Source organism: Choristoneura fumiferana, chromosome 14 (genome assembly GCF_025370935.1).
Source record: "Choristoneura fumiferana chromosome 14, NRCan_CFum_1, whole genome shotgun sequence".
In the NCBI taxonomy this organism is placed as follows: Eukaryota; Metazoa; Arthropoda; class Insecta; order Lepidoptera; family Tortricidae; genus Choristoneura; species Choristoneura fumiferana.
Window position 1 is genome coordinate 14,818,973 of NC_133485.1, and position 27,155 is coordinate 14,846,127.

At 38.7% G+C, this 27,155-nt stretch overlaps 1 protein-coding gene across 4 annotated transcripts in view; it reads right to left on the minus strand.

The window, feature by feature from the left end:
* Nckx30C (solute carrier family 24 member Nckx30C) overlaps nucleotides 1-27,155 on the minus strand; it is an 87,841-nt gene that overhangs the window by 10,517 nt on the left and 50,169 nt on the right. For 3 of the 4 annotated variants that reach the window (XM_074097959.1, XM_074097958.1, XM_074097956.1), the window contains 5 exons: nucleotides 19,411-19,561; nucleotides 12,958-13,154; nucleotides 11,785-11,923; nucleotides 9,740-9,992; nucleotides 301-435 (listed from right to left, as the gene is read on the minus strand). In XM_074097959.1, the coding sequence (XP_073954060.1) occupies nucleotides 301-435; nucleotides 9,740-9,992; nucleotides 11,785-11,923; nucleotides 12,958-13,154; nucleotides 19,411-19,561 (875 nt within the window). The remainder of the gene's footprint in view (nucleotides 1-300; nucleotides 436-9,739; nucleotides 9,993-11,784; nucleotides 11,924-12,957; nucleotides 13,155-19,410; nucleotides 19,562-27,155) is intronic. The other variant, XM_074097957.1, reaches the window with a different exon arrangement.

A 27,155-nucleotide genomic window follows, 5' to 3' on the forward strand; every position in this document is an offset into this window, starting at 1 on the left:
TGGTATTGATGGTGATGATGATGGTGATGATAATGATGATGATGATGTTGATGATGATAATGATGACATGGACCCATTTCAAAATACTAGTTAACTACACCCAAGACTGCCGCTCGGCCCGCGCGCTGTTTGTGACGGGTTCCAAATTTTAAAAGGAACCCGTTACTGTCCAGGAAGTATTTTCATACTTACTTCCTTGACACTAGCAGCTAGTCTCCAGGATGCGTTTCTTTCTACGATGTTTTTTATGACGTAATGGCAACATTTCATACCATTTTTGAGAAAATGACAGATACTAACCTGAAGCAGGCAATGCTGAGGATGACAAACAGCAGCATGGCGAAGAGCAAGACGATGCTGCAGACCATGCCTTTGGAGTTGACTTCCACAGGCCGCCCGTAGATGAGCCCGTACAGGAGCCACGGCAGCGGGAGCCTGGAATCAGGGATGACAAAGGCTTTAGGTACATAAGTAGGGTATTTGTACCTTATTTGTAGACAGGCACGTGGGCGAATATTCAGCAATTTGCAGCGTTTTTTTTGTCATTATAGTATCGTCGCAGGTGTTATTAAAAGATGTAATGCCCAGGGTTGTTTTTTTATGCAAATTTAAGACAATACCGATGCTGAATTTAGCGTGATTAAAATTCTTGTGACTTGTCCTTCCGTTGTGCTAATAAACCTTAATAAACGTGCGTAACCGCGCGGTCAAAATGCTCGAATGTTTTCGGTTGCAATATTTTTTCAGTAGGGTAGTTGAATGTTAATTCCAAGACGCAACTCTAAGCCTGTTAATAATAAGGATGAGTAGGTGTGATTAACGTTACTAAAACTACCTTCATATACCTTGGTTCTCGCACCCACATCGTTATTTCGATTAACAAATAAATCAATTAAACATAATTTAAACTATAGAAGTACCTACTTACCTAGCCGCCTAGATTTCAATTTGATCGCAGTGTCAATGAGCTATTTTAGAAATTACAGCCATAAAAACTGTTACAAATAACAGTGTGTAGTTAGAAAAGTAACAGAACGACCTGATATTTATCTAGCATAATTCGGCCAACGACCTTGGCCCCAATATTGGGTCAAACGTCACCCAGCATCGGAAGAGCTAAGGTAATTTCATTACACGTTTCGGTGGGGAAGAAATATGGAGGTTGTAAAGATATTTTACAAGCTTGTATTAACTTCTTTGTACGTACTTTTAGGGTCAAGAGGACGATTTTGATGAGTTTGCGAATTATTATGGGCAATTTAATAAACTGATAGTATTTGACAGTCATTTTACTTCTTTTCTGCAACTACTCACATTGCCACAAACTGGTACATTTAACCGACTTGAAAAGAGACATAGGGTAATTAATTTAGCGTGACAGACTAAAAATGGCGTCGGAATTCCCAAAACTGATAACGTGGGACAGTTGCTTACATTGACGTTGCACTATAGGTTTACACCGATTGAGTTCTCTAGATCCCGATCCTATAATAAATCAGGATAAAAAGTAGCCTATACCTAACCAGCTATTTACATACAAAATTTCAGCCAAATTCGTCTAGCCGTTTTAACATGAAGGAGTAGGTAACAAACATACACACATACTCACAAAGTTTTGCATTTTTATAATACTAGCGGGATTTAATTGAAGTCGATCCATGTTTTAAGAAAAAAAGTTCTTTTATCTCCGTCCCCATTCCAGTGTCATTTTGTTAGCAATAACAAAAAGCATCGCTTTGCGCCACGTACATACGTACATAGCTAAGTAACGAAGCTTTTGCATTTCGGTTTGCGAGCTTTTATGTTTTATTTTACAGTGCTGTTTGACCTAGTGGTTCACTTTAGACTTTTGAATAGAGGTTAACTTCTATTGAGATTTAAGCTTGGTAGGAACTTTTGTTTGCTTGTATTTAATACATTCTGACGCATACATGCATAAAGTTCAATAAAAATGGCCAAAATACCAGGGTCTCACTTCAACATACAATCCCTGTCGGCTTTGAAATCCGCTCCATGGGGCCTTGGCCCACATGTGGCCACTCGTGTTTTAAGGACCGCCCTATTACGATACAGTTTCATAAATAGCTATTATGTAACTGCTTTTTTTTCAGTTTTAATTTAGTTTTTTTGATTTCTTCTTTGTTATTTCAGAACAATATTTGCTCGACTTGGCGGCAGATCTAGACCGATTAATATAATTTGTACATAGTTTTTTTTTTCTGTTTCATATTATATCCAAATAATAACCCATTGCTTTAAGCTTAGGTAGTCCACGCCACGATGCATAAGGATAAAAATATTGCGATGGTGAAAAACTGTTTATCTGTTTACATTTCTATTGTTTTACACAACTTGATTTTAGGTACTCAAACCATACCTGAATGGTGACAGATGGAACCCAAGAATATTCAACATGTCACTATACTTGGTTTGGATAGGTATTTAACTAAAATGTAAATAAAACAGCGTCAATTGGTGTCTTATATTGTAATTGCCCCATTAAACTATCTAAACATTTACATTTCTGTATTGAAATACACTAGTCTAGTTTGTATTACAATGATAGATAAGGAAAATGATTAAAATCCTTGAATGTACTAAATCTGGTACCTAGCTAAAGTTTGTTTAAATTTAGTTTAATACTTACCTATCCAAACCAAGTATAGACAGTTGGACGTCTATCTGTTAATTACTGAGAAAATATGTACAGTTTTAGTTAAGAGATCACAAAACCATTCATTACTCCATTGGCCCCATGCCTACCTACATAGGTTGATTACGTCATAATTGTACTTATAAACATAATTATCCTATATTTATCCCAAATTAGCTTCAAATACCCGTCATTACAGTTTAATCGCGCCATTTCTCGAATTTTGCGTACTCTTAGCTATAAAAGGGATTCGACTTGCGAACACCATTATTCGCAGAGTATTAGCCGACTCAGTAAAATATCCTAATGGATGGTGCGTTAACTTGAACGATTTTAAAGCCTTTGACATTCCGCTGGCAAAAGAAGTGACGGCGCTGGAGAATCTGAAGATAGAGGCCAAGTTTGAAATAAAAGCCGGGATAGAAAGGCGTCTTAGCAAGGCCAAAGGGAACCTAAATACTGCCAATGCTGTTTGTCCTTCTGTCACAGGGCTGTACCTTTTGAACCGTACCTAATAGGAAGACATATACATAATGTGGTGGTTTCTCAGGTAAAAAAAAAATGGACATGTATTTTTTTCTTTCGTCATCATCATCATCAGCCTTAAGACGTCCACTGCTGAACCTAGAACGCCACACTGAACGTCTTTCGTCAACTAACCTAACCTAACCAACACAAAGTTGGAAATCCCCCGACTTTGTCACTTCAAAGTTCAATATCCCAAAAACGGCTGAACAGATTTTGATGAAACATGTCTAAGAACCATCTCTAGAAAACCTGCTGTCTAATAAAAAACCGCATTCAAATAGGTCCACCCTTTAAAGAGCTACGGTGCCACAGACAGACACATTGACAGACACACATAGCGGTCAAACTTATAACACGGTTTTCTAGCATTGGTTCTTAGACATGTCTTATCAAAATCGGTTTAGCCGTTTTTGAGATATTGAACTTTGAAGTGACAATGTCGGGGGTTTTCTAACTTTTTGTTCGTATATTTGGTTTGGATAAGTATTCAACAAATGTAGTTCAACAAAACAACGTCAATTGGTGTCTAAAATATTGAAATTCCCCCATCATACACTTACTACTAATATTATAAATGTGAAAGTTTGTGAGTGAGTGAGTGAGTGAGTGAGTATGTTTGTTACTTCTTCACGTTGAAACGGCTGGACGCATTTGGATGAAATTTGGCAAAAAGTTAGTTTATAACCTGGATTAAAACATAGGATACTTTTTATCTCGATATTCCCACGGGATAAAATCTCTAAAAAACGACCGCTGGGCTTAGAGTCATGAAATTTGGTATGTAGATAGCTGAACATCTGAAATAAAACATAGCCTACTTTTAATTCCGATATTCCCACGGGATAGGGATAAAATCTTGAAACAACAACCGCTGGGCTTAGAGTCATGAAATTTGACCATGATTGTTTTTAATGTAACGTCAATGAAAGCAACGATTTAATTTTCAGGAAATCCCACGGGAATTTTTAAAAATCTCGGAATGTCAATTCAGCTGCTGGACCTAATGATTTACGTGTGCGAAGCCGCGGGTTAACACTAGTACTATCTAAACATTTACATTTCTGTATTGAAGTACACTAGTCTAGTTTGTATTACAATGATAGATATCATCCATCCCAGCCTATATACGTCCCACTGCTGGGCACAGGCCTCCTCTCAGAGCAAGAGGGCTTGGGCCATAGTTCCCACGCGGGCCCAGTGCGGATTGGGAACTTCACACGCACCATTGAATTGCTTCGCAGGTTTGTGCAGGTTTCCTCACGATCTTTACGATGTTTTCCTTCACCGCAAAGCTCGTGGTAAATTTCAAATATAATTCCGCACATGAATTTCGAAAAACTCAGAGGTGCGAGCCGGGGTTTGAACCCACGACCCTCTGTTTGAGAGGCGATAGGTCAAACCACTAGGCCACCACGGCTTAAAAAGCTTAAAAAGTTAAATGTATTAAAACCTTGAATGTACCAAATCTGGCAGCTTAATTTTGTTTACTTTTAGTTAAATACCAAACCAAGTTATTTGATTTGAAAGATTATTTGATTAGCAAAAGAAAACAATCGCGTCCAATTTTTTCTGCTAATCTAACTGACGGATTAAGTATGTAGAATATTGTTTTTACCTTATTCTGCCTCCTGAACGAAGCCTGAGGCTATTATTTAAAAATCAAAACCCGACTAATAATAATATTTTTTTATTCCTCCGCCATATTTTTTTCGCAGACGCCATATTGAAATATTTGTCACTCCGACAGTTCTGACGAATGATACCTCATATGTTAAAATCCGTCAAGCCGTTTAGGCTGCAGCGAGGACCAAAGAAATGGACATACATACCCACATACATATACGCTCGAAAAACATAGCCCTCCTTCGGGAAGTCGGGTAAAAATACAAAAGGGATGATGTCCCAAAGGCAGGTCTCGTTATAAGTGCTTGCAATATGCCATTCCCTTCACACCTACATGGCCAAATACCCATATGAATAAAACCTTAACAGGCCCTGCGATACTCGACCTAAGACCGTTTACGATTTCAGTTTTCATGGTTCACATTTGGCAAAGGAAATTACGCTGTTTTTCTTGATACGCAAAGGCCGTTCTTCCATGTTCCGGTTGGCTGAAGATTTATGAGCCGATTTGTTTAAATGTAGGTCGCCCGGGGTTTCGGAACTTTTACTCGTATTTTTTTGAAATATAGCAGTTTTTAGCAGTTCCTGGTTCATGTGATGGGGATATTTATGTTTACAGGTGAAGCAAAACGTGAAATGCCGCAACGGTTGTAAATAAACCCAATCCTGCTACAGTCAACGAAAGAAAGAATACATTTAAAGCCTGACCAGAATTTATGACTATTCGCCATGTTGCGGAATTTCATTGGAACTAATTTCTTACGATGTTTTCCTTCACCGTAAAGCTCGAGATAAATTTCAAATGGGGGATGAGAATTTCTTACACTGGCAATAATTTTAATGATTGTCAGTGTCACTGTGGCGTTTTCTTTGAACAATAACAAAAAATGCCCAAAAACAATTCGTAGTCAACAACGGATCATTGTAAATAATGTTTATAATAAACTACTGAAAAAAACGCTTGGTGAATGAAACTATTTCAATACAAAACCTTTCCAAATGAACATCATAGCTAACAGGTAAACGTTGTAGATAAGACTATACTGAACTATTGCCATATAAATAAGAACAATAGGCGCCCTCTTAACAATAGTCATATATTTTTGGTTTACCTTTATTCATGACAACATAGAATAAAATGCGCATATCCCGAAAAGGGTTTGTTGACAGGTAAATATCGGTAGATGGCGTTAGTATCGAGACATCTGTTTGACATAAGCTCTTGCTTGTGATTGGCTCGTTTACTTAGTTATTTAACCAATCACAAACGTGCTGCAAATGTCAGTTGTCTAACGAATCTCACGATACTCGATTTTTAACCGACTTCAAAATAAGGAGGTTATGAATTCGGTTGTATTTTTTTTAATGTTTGTTACCTCAGAACTCCGTCATTTATAACAAGTATTTCACGGGTTTAATTTCAATTACTTTAACTTGCTTTAACACAGTTGCTAAGCAATTTGCGCTCGTCATAATTCATAATGCAAATGGTGAAATAGAACGGGTGGTGAAGCACCAGGACTTCTCAATAATGAACGGCTCCGCATCGGAAAAAGCAATCTTTCGTAAAAGGTGACGAGCAGTTGACATTAAACTATTGCGTCTTAAACCCGACACAAGGTTTTAGAAATAAAAAATAACAACGTTATTAGTCAGTCACTTTTAGTATTAAAGTTTGCAGTGCCCTTGCATATGGTTTCACGTTCTAACTGTAACTATTTCAAATTTTAAAACAAAATGTTTGGCCCTTAATGACACTCAACCCCAAAAAAGAAAGAACTGTAACTATAATAACATTTATAACATCTGCATACACTAGGAGAGAGAGCAATAAATTTATGATGATAAACCCTCACAATCATTTGCCTATTTGATACAGTAACAGATACTGCAACGGTTCGGGACCAATCAGGGCGGCCGTAACGTTATCTGTGCGCCGCAGACCTGGCTCTCAGCCAATAGGATGCGCCCACAGATTATAAGCTGACAATTGACCTAGGCGATTGAAAATGGAACGCTGACGCGAACGTATTTGATGCATTTTGTATTTACTCCTATATGATTGCTACACTTTACCCCGTGAGCCCGTGACTTCGCTCGTACATAATATCTATTGGTTCATATATATAGGGTATGTATGTAGGTATATAAAATCTATATTGTACAAATTTTATGAGTGCTAGCTAATACTGCACCCAGTGTCCAAAAACATGGCTGACTAGCTGGTTACCCGCGATTCCGTCCGCGTAGAATTCGTGTATCGCTATCCCGCGGGAACTGCATTTTTTTTTATTTGAAAGCAGGGTTTCTAGCGATGGTTTTTAGACATGTTTCATCAAAATCAGTTTAGCCGTTTTTGAGATATTGAACTTTGAAGTGACAAAGTCGGGCGTTTTACCACTTTTTGTTGGTTAGGTTATCTTACATTTTCATTAAATTAAAAAGTTTTGAAACTTCGGGTGGCACGTCCAGTTTCAGCAGAAGTAGCAAATAGGTAAAGACATTTTTTTATGTGGAATGCTTTAAAAGACAGCAAAATTTTGGATATAATAAATGTTGTCACTAGGACTGCCCTTAAGGTTAAGAAGTCAAGGAATCTAAAGGTCAAGCTTAAGGTCACAGTTAGTAAAAGCAGGTAGCAAGTCCTAAGGTCAAATGTTGGTAACTTTGAAATGTATTGTGTTTCTAATGGGTTTAGTTCTGCTTGAAACGTCGACTTGAAGTTTTATAGTCATGGGAATTGCGTCTTTGAGGCCAAGTTTAAGTCTAATGCCTGCCACGACTATTTACGATTGGCTACGGCGAGCGCTTTCACACACACACACACACACACAAACATAAATATGATAAGATATGTCATATAAAAATACATAACAGAATCGCAGATCATAAAGATTTGTTCCTTCCCGGCAGTCGTAGACTCGCTACGGGCTACGCCCGCTACGGCGTAGCATTGTAGCTTTCTTTAGCTTATTTATTACTCTAACATTTCATACGTTTTATATGATAAAATGTCGAACGGGTTTAGACAACTATAGTAGAATATCCGTTTAAGAACGATCTTCACCGAATTGGTTAATGGATGAAATATATTGCAAGTGGGTTGCGTAAAAAAATCCTGTCTGATTCTGATATACTATAAAAACTAGAATTGATTTAAACCTGCCAACCCGTAGTTATGCCACGAAAAATATAGACAAACCAACGTTTATACATTTAATAGGCTTCATACTTTCGATAGGTATTAAAATTTATTCGTGAAATTCATGAGTAAATTAAACAAAAAGGAATTTTCATTTTTTTTTATTATAGTTTGGACAGGAATTTTTTAGTCAACACACTTGCAATATATTTATTAACATATTCAATTTAATATAAAATATTTTTCACCCATTAACCAGTTCGGTGGAGGTCGTTTTATACTCGGATCTTAGACTACTGGGTCTTAGCGTAGATACACACAAGTAGATACATGCAAAACAGCGACATACTTAAACGGCATTTACACGCTTGACTTCGATTACACGCTCATCGGGGCGTCAGTTCAGTTCATCATAATCTAGGGCTCTTCAAGGCTAGAGTGAAGAGGCTGTTACTAAACCAGTGAGATACACCTTTGGCCTCATCTATGCACTTAACATTAGGTGAGATAGGGTCTATCACGGTCAGTTATATGTAAAAAAACTGGTTTTCCGTCCGTCATTCACATTGGATTGACGAATATGTAAAAAACAATTGATTTTCATCAGTCTGGGCCATCAGTCAGTCAGTCTGAAAGGGTTACACTTACTAGCATGATGGACGGAACGGATACCAGTGAGTGTTAACCGAAGTCTAAGAAGAAAACTCTGAGTATAAGGATAAGGCTACGCAAAAGTGTTCATCGTATCGCCATCCTACTGTACCAGCCTCTTTACTCCCCACTGCCTAACCCCTTGTCTTAATCGCGAAAAAGGGAGCGAGCCAACTTTCTAATGTTGGCTACTCGCCAGATCCCTGGAGGCTTGTTAAGATCTCGGCTTATATGAAAATGTGCAGCAAAAGACGGTATTTTCTTATCAGAATTATTGTTTGCGACTTTAGGTTGGATACACGATTTAATGGCACATATTTTGTGCTGAACGGTTATTCTTTAAGCCTTATGTACACTTACTATCACGAGGCTATCCATTGTTCGCGGTCGGTCGGTAAGATTGCCTATTTCGTTGAGTGTATTCGTATGATATTTATAGTATTGAAGGTTTGTACTGATGGTGATCAATTATTTCATAAATCAATTTATTTTCTCCTGAAAAGTTGCTGAGATGTACAAGGCAGAATCGTCAATATCACCTAAATGATACGAGTACACACACTATTGAAATAATTTCGATCCGCATTGGCGATCCCTTACTCCAAGTAGCGAATCTACTAGTACTGTGTTAAAAATGTATTTGTGTTGTATACTAGATATCATTTAACAAAATTGTAAATCTATTTTAAAAATATATACCTCGTTGAGTTTCTCGCCGAATTCTTCTAAATAGAGGTTTTTCCGAACCGTTGGTGGATTTTCTGACATTCATAAGTGCTTGCTTCAATTGCTATAGCCTAAATTGAATAAAGCTAAGTATTTTGACTTTTACTTTTGATCATGATGGGAGCGCCAAAGTTTGCATACTCTTCGCTAGTAACCGTAATTTTTGTCCGAATAATCGTTTGCCATATTTTTTTTCCCACTGATACCTTACAGTTTTCTGAAATTTTTAAATGATCACCTATAGGACTATAGGTTAGGTTAGGTTTGTTTTATAACAATTCTAAACAATTATTAGATTCCGAGAAAAAAGAGTTATGACAAACGATCGTTCTGACAAACATTACATTCAGAATCCCAATAAGTATGCGAGCTGATATGGACATCATGATAATGCTATAAAATTTACAAACACTCACCCGACAGTAACATCGAATATGTTGCTCCCCACAGAACTGGAGACCGCCATGTCCCCGAAGCCTTTTCTGGCCACGATGACCGACGTGATCAGGTCGGGCACCGACGTCCCGGCAGCCAGGATCGTCAGGCCCATGACTTCGGGGGGCACCCTCGCGGTGGCGCCGGCCACGTTCGCCCACCACACCATGAGGTAGGAGAAGAATGCGATCCATATTATGGACCCTACAAACGTTACTGGGAACAGATTCTTCCCTGGAAAAGAAAGGGGGAGTTAGTGGATCGAAAATAACATTATCCTGGTTAATAAGGATAAAAAAAAATACTAAAATGGTAAAAACTTAATACTTATATTATATAAATATTTATATTTTATAATTATTATAAATATTTACATTATATAAATATTAAGTTTTTACACAAACAAACATCACACCTAGGGGTAGGCAGAGCACACGAAACGTTACCGCTGCGGAGCCACTTTTAGTAGTTTTAGGTTTTAAGTTAGAAAACGGTACCTACCTAGTATATATTTTTTTTTACCAGGATAATTATATAGTTTGAGAATTTAATTTGTATAAATTTAATTTAAATCGTAATTTAATTTAATTTGTTCTATTTATTTATAATTTGCTTATGTACTAAGCTAGGTAAGGTAAGTAAGCCTAAGTACTTGAGTCTAGAATAAATTTTATTTCATTTCATTTCGGTATTTCATAAACGTTAGAATTACCGAGGCAAATACTCGTAAGTATGTCAAACCGCAAGAGATGAATTCTTATTTAATCTAAATAATATTTCATCTGCACATTTTAGCGAAGTACAGTTAAGCTGCATTATAAGATAAGCTGAAACTTAACGAGCTTTGCTTGGAAAAGGAAAGTCGACTTCAGCGCAGCAAAGTTGGATTCAAGCTTTACTTTATCAGCTCACGGTAAAATTTATCGTATGCATAATATTATGCATATTTAATATACTTAGTGCTGCAAATCTTCGAAAGTGCCTTTTTACAACTGTGTCGTTTTGGATAAATAAGAAACTTTATTTCACAGGCTTGTCAAAAAGACTCCAAAAACCAAAACCAAGTCTACTAAAAACGAATACGTTTTTGAGGGCGTTGAATGGAATATGAACTCGCATTCTCTTTCCTCCTGAGGCCCGACGTAAAATTTTTGTTTTCACCATTTAAACCGATCATCAATCAAGTAAAGTATTTTTTTTATGTGTTCTAGTGAGGACCGGGGGATCGAGGAAAATAAACACCCCTTGCCCCCAAGCCCCAACCAAATAATCCTGAAACATTAATGTAATCCTAAAAAATAAAAATAACGATTAAAGGACTTGAGGAAAGCTAGTTGACCTTTTTGAAAGTAACCTTAAAATAATGCATCAGCCGAGACGTTTACTTTGTTAATTAGTAATTAACTAATTAACGGTTTTGTGTCTAGCTCTGGCCCTTAAGTCCCGCTGACGTCCGCTGACGCTAATATTATTTAATACGAGCGTGAGAGGGACGGTACGATACGAATTACGATTTTCGATTTTCAAACTCAACTCACAACATTTATTTACGTAAAGAAACACACTAGGCTTTTTGCAGGTGGTAGTACCTTGTGCAAGCTCCGCCCGGATTGCTACCACCATCTTGCTCGCTAATCCTGCCGTGAAGCAGCAGTGCTTGCACTGTTGTGTTTCGGCGTGGAGAGTAAGACAGCCGGTGAAATTACTGGCACGTAAGGTATCCCATCTTAGGCCTCTTGGTTGGCAACGCGTCTGCAATACCCCTGGTGTTGCAGATGTTTATGGGCGGTGGTGATCTCTTATCATTAGAAGACCCACTTGCTCGTTTGCCATCCAGTCGAATAAAAAAAAACACTACATCACAACAAAAACAACGTAAAAACATGAATGGAAAAGAGAGAAAAAATAGAGACGTTGTGCTGTAGTAGTGTGATGCCAAAAGGACTCAGCTCAGCATATCGTAGTAGCCCTGATCTGTCTGTGCTACCACGACTACTCTTAGTGTCCGACTAAGAAGAGAGATTACCTCGAGGGGTTCTAGTGTCCGGGAGGGAGATCCATAACGGGAAGACTATGGGCGCGACCAACAGGTAGGTCAGCCGCTTACGGAACCCGGAGGGCCACGACATGTCGAGCGGCGTCGTGTCCTCTTCCAGGTCACCTATCTGGGGACAAACATGACAAATATTGATGAACTATAACTAACTTGATGATGTTCGTTTGTTCATTAATGGACTTCCGCAAAGATAACGCCTGAATCAATCAATTATAAATTATAAGTTTTTGGTAAAATTTCATTTTTAATACAAGCTTTTTTTCTGACCGTACTTTTAGTTGACTGTACTTGTATTGTCACCCAAACTACATTTGCATACCAAATTTCAAGTCGATGCCATTAACATGAGGAGTTCTGTCCTGTGGAGACCATCCTGGACGGATTACCAGGATGTCACTACCAGATTATTGTATTGTCGCGCAATTTACATACGTATACCAAATTTCAAGTCAATCCAAGTACTGGAAGTTGGTCGAATCAACTTGCAAGATTTGATTACAGACAGACAAACAACGGGACAGGTAAAATTAAATAAAAGCTTGTAAAATTTTAATATTGACCATTGGCATTCGGAAAAAATTATCAGTGGTGTGTACCACTGTTTGTGTGTGTGTGTGTGTGGTAGGCAGCGCCAGAACTAGCAGATTAGGCAACACTAGCGCTGCCATGAATCTTATCAAACATTACATCACACTTTGAAGAGGAAGGGGGGGTCATTTGACATGAAGCAGGCCATATATAAAACTGAATGACAAATTATGACAGATAGAGATCACGGTAAACTAACAATGTAAAAAGAAGACCACCTCTAAACTTCTTAAATTTCTATTTCTTAAAGCGCTATTGGCACCTTCACCCCCCTCTTCTATAGCATCTAACTGAACATCAGCCAGGCCGCCATTGAGCAAATCCAACAGCGCTGGCCGCCATTCGGTTGGTTTGCTTAATTAATAGAATTTTGAAGACCAGATTGTGATTCTGCAGTTAGCCACACTAATTTTGCCCATTTTTAGCCCTCTTGCCACACTCATTGCTGTGTAAATCGCAATTATTTTGTTCTTGTGTCACAAACCGCCTGACCCCTCTCGCCCCTAAATGTGTTAAAGTAATTTACGGATGACCCCTTACGTCTTCATCCCTTACCTCTTCTATAGCATCTAACTGTACATCAGCCAGGCCGCCGTTGGGCAGGTCCAGCGGCGTCTCCTTGGCGGCAGAGGTGGCGGCAGAATGCCGTGCAGCCGCTGCACCGGCACCCCCTGCCGTCGGTCGGGTCGCCTCTAGCAACACTTTGAGGGACGCGATGGCATGAAGCTGGGTCGCTTTCTCGTCTACTTTGCCTGTTGAAGAAGTGATCTCAAGTCAGATAAGTGCTACAAAGGTAGGATTCCAGCTCAGTCAGCATCGAAATTAACTGGGTTATTACAGAGATCATTCATTCATTTGGTTGGTACACAGGTACAATTTGAGGAGCTGTGTAGATAAATAAGTTTTGCCTAGAGCAATAAATTTATACAGATTTGATCTAAGGGCGATGCTCCCTCATTTACTATTTTTGACAGTATTTTTTTTATACGAGTGGGAGGCAAACGAGCAGAGCATCATGCACGAGAGCTTCATCTGATGGAAAATTATTACTAACAGCTCATGAATATCAGCATTTCAAAGAGAAACACTGGTCTGTTGCCGGTCTATAAAGAAATCCCTTTAAAGAAAGGATATAACCCCTTTTCTTGAAACCCCGAGTCATAATAAAATTGACTGAAAACACTGCTGACGAAAGTTGATCACACAATTCTATAAGTGGCAGGAAGTACCGAACTGTGGGTATACCGACAATCTTCTACATAGTGACGATGTAATTTAGACAGAATTATTAACCAATTCAATAAAGGCGGCCCATTGTCACATAGATGATGCCGTAAATATACGCGTGTATAAAAGTAACAGGCCAGTTGTATCCAAACTCGAACAAACCCACTAAAACTTCCATTTCAGTTGTTATACTGCAACAGCGCATGCACAACTTTTGCGGGTTAGTTTTAAAAGTTTGGACAGCCGTCCGTCTGTTGAGATCGCCGAATGAAATTATGAAGCGTTTTGAATACATTGCGCTTAAAGTTAAATAGCACTCCTGGTATCTCGTTGAAACACGGTGCAGTCTATGTTGAGGAACAACTAACTGCTGTTACAGTTTTGGTCGGACAACATCGCTGTTTCGAACCAAAGAAACTTTGTGTTTTTAGTCGACTGGGAAGCAGCGGAATGCTTAGTTAACGATATGTTTTTTGATATCAGAATTATTTTGTTATTTCTACTGATATTAGTATTTAGGTTAAAATGTTGTTTTTTTTGTAGCGTAAGTACGTAAGCTAATGATCCAATAGCACTGATAATTCGAGTGGTGCATCCAATCGGCGTAATATCAGTGAATGGAACATAATATTTAGTATCATTATTATTAGTAACATTATCGTTTTTATGGTTGGTTTTTTGGAGTCTTTTTGTATTTTTTATTACAACTCCAAATTTGTTACTTTTACAGGTATCCCGTGAAACCATATCGAAAATACAAACTGAGACATGGATGCACAGAAAAACCAGAAAAAGAGACCAGCACTGGGACAGCGGAGTCCAGTAGTGGTGTAGGGGTTATAGCACGCAGCACGGATTGCTGAGGACCTGGGTTCGATTCCCAGTGCTGGTCTCTTTTTCTGGTTTTTCTGTGCATCCATGTCTCAGTTTGTATTTTCGATATGGTTTCACGGGATACCTGTAACCCCTACACCACTGCTGGACAGTGGAGTCCAGCAGTGGTGTAGGGGTTATAGCACGCAGCACGGATTGCTGAGGACCTGGGTTCGATTCCCAGTGCTGGTCTCTTTTTCTGGTTTTTCTGTGCATCCATGTCTCAGTTTGTATTTTCGATATTATCGTTTTTGTTCTGTGTTTTTATTTCCGCCACCAATTTTGATGTATTTGTATTAGTTTCTGTATCCAAATGGTTGCCAGGAAGAGTCACTTTTAAGCAATAAGGCCGCCTATTATCTACCCTGCATTTTGTCGCTGTATAAAATTATTGTGCTGATTTGTAGTATGTCATAAGGATTATTTGTATTGTATTGCACCTCTATTTTCTATCTTGTTTCTTATTCCACGAAAACGCATAACCGGTATATTAGGTACCCTAAGTCTCAATGTAGATGTTTGTATGTATATCTGTGCGCCAATTTTTATTTAAATACTTTCAGCTGTTATTGCGTTATTGCATAACAATTATCCAAATATCGAAACATCTTCACAAACTTTTTAATTTAAAATAATAATAATGGGGTGCTACCAGTCATTCAGGGTTCCTACTTAAAATTTCCAATTTCCTATGTTAATAAGAAACTCATGGATACACCCTAGCACGTATTTTGACAAGTCCATTTCCTGAATTGACAGTATTGGGAAGGCAAACCTTTTAGGTGCACAGAAAGCATGTCATCTACAAAGGACGGCGAAAGAAAAAAGGAAAGAAGATCTAAGAAAGGTATAGACGAAAGGATTTCTGGTGTTTTTTATTCAAAAACTTCCTGATAAATAAACAATATTAAAACTGCCTAAATTTGAGTTGTGCGAATACATTGTATAAATTACATGTTGCTCTAAAAAAATATTTATGAATTTTGACTTTTATAAATCGTAACAATATGCTATGAATAGACGTGAAAGCAAAAAATAATAATAAACAGAAGTCAAGCAATAGTAAAATAGGCGTACCCCGTCAGACCAAACCAACAACTAAGCTAAATGAATGAGCCAGATTGTATCGGAGAAGTTGAGCGTATCAACCAAACAATTAAGGACGGTTTTAAATAGCGTGAAACGAAACTAAATAGTCCCGAAACTATTATTAGCTTTCGCGAATAATAAACGAGCATATTTGTGCTCAATGAGCATGATGCCGATCGATGCTAGGGGTCAAGGCGGGGCCAGCATGCTCGCCCTATTTTTAGCCAAAATGCCGCGGAAAATGAGGTACCTTTAAAGGTGAAGTTTGAAAACGGTGAGTATACTCACGCGACATGGGCAGAGTATACCCTCTTTAACTGGTATTAGGGTTTTACTTTGATGTATATTCAGTGGTTCCAAAGGGAGTCAGCGCCGTTCGCAAGGCCGGCAGTGTGCTTGATTTGGGAACATTTTCTTTCCAAAATTTCACAAATAAATGTATTCTTTCTTTCTCACGGATAATTGTGAGATAATTTGAAGATAATTGGGATTGAAGAATAAGATATATTCTACTTAGTTCTTGTTTGCTTCTTCATAGATTCATCTTATCAGCCGTTAGCCGTTCTGTTGGACATAGATACCTTTAACTATCATACAATGTCCTGCATTCATAATGGGATTGTATTCATATCTATCTATATACTTATCTATCTACATACTTACCTACTTTCATCCGTTATTCGGACACGATAGGATAAAAGTTTTTGGCTAAAGCAAAAAGTAATATAGGTATTTATTGTGTAGCAAACAGCAACTTTGACAGAGGTGATCCTTTTAATAGTATCCCAAGTATACTTACTTAGTTGCTGTGCTGTAGAAGTAGTGAACGAAAGGATGCGTGCGGTCGATGTGCCCAAACCCCATCAACTACCCGGGCTATATTAACCCGGGCCGAAATTAGAGGCGTCAGAGCTTAACGCTGGAACGGATCACGGGTATGTGCAGCCAAATAAATAATGTCTGCGGACGTGAAAATCTGGCAGGAGCTCCAAGTAAACTTACGTTGCGGGGTTGAGGAGTTAATGAGCTGTTAGTGATTTGTGGTGTAAAATTTTTCACTAATGGTCTTTTCCTGTCATAAAATATATTTCATTTGCATACCTTAGCTACTTTACTTACGATATTACACGAAAACAATTTGGCAAAAAATTAAACGCCTTAAGTCTCAAGTATCGAGGCAAGAGCGGCGTGCGCGCAGTGCTGTGAAGGCTGACACATCTTCAGGATATAGCAGACGAAAGTACTTAGAGGAAACTTTAGTACTTCAGTTTACTAATTCCTGCAGGTGCTGCATCCAAGAGTGCAACAGTTTCAACTGAAAAAGTGCTTCGGGAATTCCTGGAATTTACTTACCTATTTATTGTAGTAATGTAGATATTTATTTTGTTCCTTTCTGTTTTTTTTTCATGTATTAGTTTAAGTAGGGCGGTTTCAAACTAGCGATTTATTTGTGCGTATAAGCTTGTTTTTGTGGCGCGTGTTCGCGCGTACAGTGCCTTTAGTGTGGCGTTTTCACAAAACATTCGTTTACTATTCGAAGACGTAAATCGAGCGTTCGATTGTCGATACGTAGCCGCCACATGTCCACGGCGCGGCATCGTCACCCGTTTTCGTTACGATACGCGGACGAAATATGTAGTTTACGTAGCAAACCTACACTCACAAAAGTTGTTGCGCAAACTTTCCGCTAGAGGCGCTGTCCGTGTTTCCATAGAAATTGAGATTTTAATGCGAACGCGATCGAGACGTATTTTGTGAACGGGAAAATTCACTAAGCATACAGGTGCTGTTTGGTTTTCCACGAGCGTTGAACACATAGGCCCTATATTTACCACGAAGTGCAAAACTCGAACTGCGTATGTTGCCGTCCCGCTGACGCTTATGTCATTTAATACGCGAGTAAAAGGGACGGTGCGATACGAACTTCGATTTGCGAGCTTCGTAGTAGCACAGCAGGAATAAGCGCGTACACGTGCGTTCGGTTTAATCTAGCACGCGTAGAAAACGCACTGGTCTGAAACCGCCCTAACGGATTTTTTTAATACTTTCACTAGTGGATTCAGTAAGTCTTGAGTTGCACTTATAAAGAGTAAGTATACTTAAGAAAAACAAAGCACGTAACTCACCCCGTTGGAAGCACTCGAAAATAATATTGCAATACGTGGTGGCGGAAGAGCTTGGCGTGTTCTGGAGACTAGTGCGGATAGTTTAGTGGATAATTAAAGCTAAATAATAAAGTGAAATTGGGCGAGAGGGCGAGCAGCTGGAAAGTTGTAAAGATATAACATTCTAAAGCCACTTTTTCACAGTTACTTATCGTTTTCTCCATTCGTTTGCGTGTTTCTTCATTCAAAGGAAAGGAAACTTTATCTTATCATCGTATCAGCCGAAAGACGTTCACTGCTGGAGGGATAACTCCTCCAAAGAGCTCCACGACGATCGGTCTTGCGCTACGCGCAACTAGTTCCTGCGACTTTTACCAGATCGTCGTTTCATCTTGTCTGGATCTTGCTCTGTTATATTTTAATCCAAACTCTGTTTTGCGAAAATTGTCACATGACCACATCAATAACCTCGGTGGATGTGATAAGGAAATTTGCTGGTAAACACATTGCCAAAGATATATGAACATATGCATAACCGGCTCGACTTTTTGGTGTTTAATCTTTGACTACTCGCGCTTGGCAACAAAATGTCGATGCATTCAATCAACCAATGAAGAGTGTAATGAATGACTTAGAGGAAGGAAAAGATCAATTAACATCTTTTTTTAAGGAAACAGGTATCCTAACCCTGCCGTCGCTTTATGTTTTTGAAATAATCATATATGTAAGGAAGAACATAATTATGTGATTTTCCCACTAACGTCGATAAGCCAAAGGCTACTAGAAACACAGGGAAGCTTAGTTCCATCTTACAGACTGGCTAAAACCAAAAAGTCGTTTCTGGGAAATTGCATACGTTTTTATAATAAAATTCCAAAAAATATTATAAGTGAAACAGATACAAAATTCAGATCTATTGTCAAGAAGACATTAATATCTAAGGCGTATTATAAAGTTAATGATTATATCATGGACTGGGATATTAGGAAATAATTCCGATCCTCATTCGCGATCCCTTCAAATAGCGAACTTAACTGTTAAAAATAAAGTTGTGTTGTAAGTTGTGTTGTAAGTTGTGATGTATAGATTTCATTTAATAATACTGTAAATCTGTTTAAAAAATATACCTCGTTGAGTTTCTTGCCGGATTCTTCTCAACAGAGGTTTTTCCGAACCGGTGGTAGATTTTTTTTTTACATTCATAAGTGCTTGCTTTAAATTGAATAAAGATATTTTGACTTTTGACTTTTGATCAGACTAATCGATTTTCGAGAACAAAACCATATTTTTCGCAGCCTGCTTCCAGCGCACACTTTGATTTTAGTAATGAGATACTGTTAAATTTCTACCACGGCGATTTCTGAACACAGAAAAGTGGCATTGATAATTTTCTTAGGATATTGTTGTGAATAATTATGTATGTAACAAGATACAAATTTCTTAACTGTAATAGCTCAACAACCGACTACTGGTAGAGTAAAAGAGTTCTTATGTGGAGAACTCGCCTCAGCTAACGTAGGGTATGACACTGTCCGGCCAGATGAAGTGACGATCTGCGAAATGCTGGTAGAAGCTGGATGCGTCGAGCCGAGGACAGGGCGCAATGGCGCTCATTGGGGAAAGCCTATGTCCAACAGTAGACTGCTATAGGCTGATGACCTTGCAGCTCTCGCCCCCTCAAGCAAGTGTAAAGTGTAAGCAAAGCGGTGCATACCTAACTCACCGTCGTGCATCGGATCGATCGTGTGAATCATGAGCTGCAGCAGACCGTGTCGGAACTTGGCTGCCGGCGGCTGTTTGCTTGGACCCGCCGTGGCGGTGTTCGTGCCCACGGAAGTCTCGCTCGATGTGGTAGCGTTGCCGTGCTGCGGAGGGAAGGTAGAGTCAGAAACAGTGGTATAAAAATACAGGTTACACGTTGAAGCGAGCACCACGATAGATAATAATCGTGATAGTCACGCTCTATTTTTTTTTTCTATTTGGTACAACGTAACTGGACGTCTGGAGTAACTGGAGACGTTTGCAGTTTGGACTCTCACTCTGGATCGTTTCTGGTGCCAAGGTTCTTTATCCTTCAGTGTGGCAACGTGGCCAGTTTAATGGGATCTTTGCATGGAGAATAATGCAGAGAAGATTATTTAATTTTACCGGCTAAGGTAAGTACACAGTCGTTAAGATTTTAATTTTACATTTTATTTCTGTGGTGTTAAGGACAAAGGAGATGAGTAAAAAAAAAATGATTTTTGGCACTCATTGGTTCAAAACACTATTATCCGTCACGGCAATTAGGAGATGAGTCAATAATTTCTGAAATACGATAATTTATGAAATAAATAAAACTAAACCTAATATAGTAAATAAATGACACAAGGTTTTATTCTAGTCTGTGCACTCATCATCATCAACATCATCATATCACTCCACTTTTGGACATAGGCCTCCCCCATAGACCTTCATGCTTCGGTTGGAAGCTGCCTTCATCCACCGTGAACCCACGGCTTTGACCAGTTATCCGTCCATCTCGCTGGCGGACATCCTACTTCTCGACCCTAAAGGCCATCTGTTCTCCGTGTTTTATGGCCTGCCCATTGCCACTTCAGCGAACATCTCTTGGCTATGTCGGTGACCCTTAATTGTTCTTCCAAGTATCTGTTCATTTCTGATTCGATCCAGAAGAGAAACCCCGAGCATACTCTTAGCTCTCTTCATAGATCGATGAGCGACTCTGAGCTTCTTTATAAGACCTAGACGTATTGTTGTAACATTTGTATTAATTTTTGGGGATCTTGGAGAGACGGTTCTTGGCTATGTCGGTGGACCCTCATAATTCTGTGTATCTCCTAGTTTTCGATTCGATCCCATAGTGAAACCTACTCGCTCTCTTCGAGTAACCTAACCTAACCAACAAAAAGTTAGAAAAGAAAGTTATATGCTGAGACTGCCCATCCATTGTCCCAACTTTTCATTTTTCTACCACATTTTTTTTTAATTCGACTGGATGGCAAACGAGCAAGTGAGTCTCCTGATGGTAAGAGATCACCACTGCCCATAAACATCTGCAACACCAGGGGTATTGCAGATGCGTATTTTTTTAACAATTTGTAATTTTAAGTTGTGGCAATAAAGGTTTTATTTATTTATTTTATATATTTTAAAACCCCGACTTTGTCACTTCGAAATTCAATATCTCAAAAATGGCTGAACCGATTTTAATAAAACATATCTAAGAACCATCGTTAGAAAACCTGCGTTTAAATAAAAAAAACGCATTCAAATCGGTCCACCCGTTTAAGAGCTACGGTGCCACAGACAGACAGACAGACAGACACACAGACAAACATGCATATTTACAGATACACAGACACACATAGCGGTCAAACTTATAACACCCCTCTTTTTGCGTCGGGGGTTAAAAATACGGCTAATCCGCTAATGCGTATTATTCGGTATTCGGTAGCACGACAGGCCCTATACCACGAAGTGGAAAATTCGAACTTCGTCTCTTGCCGTCCCGCTGACGCTAATATAATTTAATACGAGAGTGAGAGGGACGGACGATACGAACTTCGATTTTCGTAGTAGCCCCCAAGGCTCGGCGGTCAGCTGCACGCAATTTATACGGTAGCCGGGCATTAGCGCGATTTATAGCGCGGTTGCGGGGATGCGGGAAACCGGCCATCTTGGAAATGTCCTGCGGATATAAGTTACCGAAATGGTCAGGTGATTTTATACGAAGAAATGTTCGTGGAGAATGGTCTCTAAGGGCCTATTTCACTACTGATTGCTAAATTTTATGTTACTGATATCTGTGACGCCGTCTTTGTTTGTTTTGTGTGAATATAGAGACAGCGTCATATTTATCCGTCACTTAAAATTAGGCTTTGAATGTGGCTCTTTTTTAGGGTTCCGTGGCCAAAATGGCAAAAACGGAACTCTTATAGTTTCGCCATGTCTGTTTCTCCGTTTGTCCGTCTGTGCGCGGCTTAGCTGAGAGGCGTAATTTAACATGAATATGTAGCAATTATAACGACAGTTGTAAAATAAAATGAGTTTTTTTTTATGGTAGCTACCAGTCCATAGACGTAAAATAGGTCAATTGGTGTCAAGTGTCCCATGATAAAAAAAAGGGTGACTTTTTTTCTCGTCTAAGATACGTAGTGTGGGGTATAGTTGAATAGGTCTTTCAAAATCATTACGGAATTGTCCAGACGATTTTTCAATACAGTGATTCGTTTGCGAAATATTTAACTTTAAAATGTGTTTTTTTTTAACTCGAGCGTCGTATCATCATCATATCAGCCATAGGACGTCCACTGTTGGACAAAGGCCTCCCCCATAGACCTCCAGTTGCCTTGGTTTTAAGCCACTTGCATCCACCGTGAATCCGCGAATATAACCAGGTCATCCGTCCATCTCGTTGATGGACGTCCTACGCTGCGTTTGCCGATCTGCGATCTCCACTCGTGAACCTTTCAGCCCCAACGACCATTTGTTCTCCGTGCTATATGGCCTGCCCATTACTACTTCAACGAGCTAATTCGCTTGGCTATGTCGGTGACCCTTGTTCTACGTATCTCCTCATTTCTGATTCGATCCCGTAGAGAAACCCCAAACATAGCTCTCTACATAAGCGTCGTATATATTACTTAATTAATGCGGATAGTATGACTTTTTCGTAACGGCTACGGAATCCTATCCTGGTCATGTCAGACACGCTCTTGGCCGCTTTTATTTTACTTTTAGTGAACGTATAAACACAAGTTTCCTGTTATACCTGTTCAGGAAATTTGTAAGCTGTAAGTATCTTTATTTGTCTGAGCATAGATAACCAACGGCTGGATCGCTACTACCTAGTCACATTACGAAACGTCTGAATTCTCGCAACACCGCAACACGGCCCGATCATATCTTAATATTTTATTACTAGAGGGCGTTGCCAACCCCGAGAGGGCATCAACTAAGTATCTTGCACTGCTAGCATATTATACACTATCATCCAATATTTTACCAAATTGCTTTACTGTCCGGGAAATATAGAATAGCTTTAAGTTTACGGAGAGCTTTCGGACAAATCACGGTTAGAAATTGTGGTTCCTAAATTATACGGCATATCAATCTCGCAAAGTGCTGGCTGTGCACCTGTCATACCCTTCGTCTTGCGGGTGTCCGTGGGCGGTCGGTGGTGACTGCTTCCCATCAGATGACCAGCACCCTTTTTGGCCTTTCGATATAAAAAAAAATTAAAAGAAGATAAATAAAAAAAAACCTAGAGTGCTTTAAAATAACTAAAAACGAAAAATTAGTCTAGTAGTCTAGTCTAGAACCCTGTTAAATGACTTAAAGTTCAACAGTCGAACTTGGGACGCATTCAAAATCGTGACCAGCTTAAAAAATTGCCAATAATGGGTCCCAATTGTTGAACTTTAAGTTACTTAGCAGAGTATGTACCTACATAGAATTCTTTTCTCCTATAACATTATCAAATGTTGAATGAGCTAATTACTAGCTTTCATTTGTAATCCGAGTGGCCGATCGTGCTCAGTGGCGTGCAATGAGGGCTATCGCGTATGAATTCGCCGCTAGAGGCGCTAGTGTAGTGTGAGGTCTCCGAAATGTCAAATGTCATAGTTTTTGGGTGAGCTACGCGGGTTTATTTATAATTAGAATATTTTTGTGAATATTTTGCATTAAGTACCTGAAATTAATTATGGCAATTATGCGATAAGGGGCAATGAATGTCTGTGTTTTGAGACAGTTTTGTGTTTCGAAAACTTTTGTCCTCCCTTTTTTTCGAACAAAACGGGACTACGCAAGACTGGTTGCTCGATATTTTTATGGTACGGTTTTAAGATATGTATTAAATATGATTTTAATCTAAACATTGTTTTCACGCCCGTAATAACAGACTTTGAAAGCCACACTTAAAATCATCTTAAAATCCCCACGCAACAGTGGCGCCATCTAGTAAGACAAAAAACGATAGCCCTCAATGGAGAGGCCTATAACCAGCAGTGGACTAAGATAGGCCGATGATGATGATGATAGTCCATATTGTTACAATTTTTTTGTGCTTGCCATGCAGAGACTAAAGTAACATTTAAAATATAACATAATAACTACATAATGTTTACTTGCAAATGTGACGAATTCTACACTTTCTGCTAACAAACTGCTTTGCAGTTTGGCAGAGGCATAATAAATAAATATCACGGGACAATTCACACCAATTGACCTAGTCCCAAAGTAAGCTTAGCAAAGCTTGTGTTATGGGTACTAAGCAACGGATAAATATAATTATATAGATAGATACATACTTAAATACATTGTAAACACCCAAGACCCGAGAACAAACATTCGTATTTTTCATACAAATATCTGCCCCGACACGGGAATCGAACCCGGGACCTCAAGCTTCGTAGTCAGGTTCTCTAACCACTAGGCCATCTGGTCGTCTAATAACTCTGGTCTGGTCGCATAATAGAGATAAGATTGAGATTGAACTGAGTTCTTTTGGCATCACTCTACAGCGCAACGTCTCTAACTTTTCTCTCTTCTTCTGTTTATGTTTTTACTGTGTTTTTGTTGCGATATAGTGTGTTTTTATGTCAATAAATGTTGTTTCAGTTTGAATTTGATAAGTATTCCTGTACTTCTTTTGATTTTGTTTTAGTGAATAAATAATTAAAAATCGTATGTCACAATGGCCGATACTGTAATTATGAACATCATTAAAACCCTCAGTCTTCGACTTCTTTCTTTCGACTCATTCGTTATTCCTTATTCACTGCCCTTAGGACACAATCATCATCATCATCATGTCAGCCGAAAGACGTCCACTGCTGGACATAGGCCTCCCCCAAGGCTCTCCACTCAGACCGGTCTTGTGCTTTCTGCATCCACCGCGATCCCGCAATCTCAACCAGGTCGTCGCTCCATCTAGTTGGAGGCTTACCGACAGCTCGTCTCCCGGTCCGCGGACGCCATTCGAGAACCTTCATTAGGACACAATACTCGTAGTATTTTCATGGCGTACTATGCCTAAGGATTATAATGTCATGCGTGTACATAATCAACCGGTGTTGACACAAACCCGTGCACATTACACATTACACGCGCCCGCTACACGCCTCGTTCATAATTCAGTCGTTATGCAAATGTGTGTAATGTAGTGGTTTAGTTAGTGTTACTAAGTACTTTATTTATAAACTAAACAACAAAAAGTTGAAAACCCCGACTTTGTCACTTCAAAGTTCAATATCTCAAAAAAGGCTGAACCGATTTTGATGAAACATATCTTAGAACCATCGCTAGAAAACCTGCTTTCAATTAAAAAAACCGCATTCAAATTGGTCCACCCGTTTAAGAGCTACGGTGCCACAGACAGACAGACACACATAGCGGTCAAACTTATAACATCCCTCTTTTGCGTCGGGGGTTTAAAACGGGTACAGTCGCTATTCGCAAAAAGGGGGTGTTACATTTTATAAATTAAATTCGGGTTTTGTTCCGCGTACCTTGATTTTAGAGTAGCTCGATATTTCGGCACAGTTGCATGTGTTCTTCTGTCCCACTTTCAAACTCTAAATTCTATTTTGAACATGAAACTACCGTGAGACTCACTCATATTAAATGATATTGTAACGGATAACTCACGTCTTAAACCGAGTTTAGCTCGACATGGTTCGGGCTATATGTCGAGCTAAACTCGGTTTAAGACGTGAGTTATCCGTTACAATATCATCTAAATTCTATGTTTATTCTTACACTGTCCAGGCCACTCGGTTATAGGCCTATCTTTAAGTCTATGCTTAGAGAGCACTATCTGTCATCTTGCGTATGGATGTTATAGTTAGCTTATTTATATGTTGTTATGGTATCTATCTACCTATCTATCTGTTTGGATTTGTTGTGTATGTGTATTGTATGTGTTAGTTTTATGTATTCTTGATACTGCTCTAACCTACTGTAAATTGCACCACCAGCTAAAAAGTATTCCTTATTTCTGTCTATTGTAAAGGTTGCCTGGAAGAGATCGCTCTGAAGCGATAAGGCCGCCTATTGCTTACCTTAGAAAATCTCTATGTATTTTTACTTGCGTTTTCTGTACTGCTTACTGTGTTGTTGTGCAATAAAGAGTTATTGTATGGTATTGTATTGTATTGTATTGTATTGTATTGTGCCATAATCACGAGACGATAAAACCCGAATTTAATTAATAAAAATTAGTAATGACCGCGATAGTCTAAAATGTTAGGGGTGTTAAATGTTTGAAACCAAAGTCTGTGTCTGTCTATGACATCGTAGCTCACAAACGGATTTTTAGGGTTCCATACCCAAAGGATAAAAACGGAGACCCTATTACTAAGCTCCGTCCCTCCGTCCGTCTGTCACCAGGCTGATGTCTCATGAACCGTAATAGTTAGACAGTTTAAATTTTCACAGATTATGTATAACTGAGGCCGCTATAACAACAAATACTAAAAACAGAATAAAATAAATATTTAAGAGGGGCTCCCACTCCCATACAACAAACGAGTTTTTTGCCGTTTTTTTTTGCTAATTTCTAATGAATATTGTAGGTATAGATGGTACGGAACTGGAGTCCGATTCGCACTTGACCGGTTTTTTATGTAAAAGCAAATTTTCATGCGTTGGTTTTTAGTAAGTGTGATTAAAATTAGTTCACCATTTTTGAGACATTGGACTTTGAATTTACAATATCAGTGCGTGGCGTTAACATTCTTATTGCAGCCTGAAGCAAAAAAAAAACGATAAATGAGAAAAGCTCGAGTCTTTTTATGTATTTTGTAGTTAATTAATATACTTAGTACAATTTGTTCGTATTTTATTTTCGCTAAAACTTGATTTCTTTTTGGGGAAGACACATGTTTATAAATTAGTCGATATATATAAAAAGAAAAATAAATAAACCAAGTCGCGTCCGTCCTAGATTAGGACTTAACACCTCCAATTTACAAGTCCAATACTGTATCGCTAAACCACCAAGCTGACTGATAATGCTATTATCTCGAAGAAGAAATCGAAATTAGGTACCTATCTTTTCCAGGGAATCCCTGGTAATTCTTGTCAAGCACTGTATATTTCTTTATAAACACATTTTTTTGTGCGTGATTTACAATGAAAACCTTTATAACTTTGATCACGACTATAAGTACATACAGTTTAGTTCCTGTATAATTTAGTGTTTACGAGTAAGTGCCGTTTAATAAACAGTCATGGCATTATATTGTATCGTAAATGTGTATTCGATTTTAATAAACTTGACAATTTCGAATATTGTGTTGATCAACATTAAATTCACTTCAAAATTTATTAGTTGTGTGTATGATTGGAAATATCATGGTCGCACGCAGTGGCCGAGTAAAAGCGACCCACCCAATGTACTTTGATTTCCGAAACAAACAGTTGAAATGCACATTTACTACCGCACATTTACGG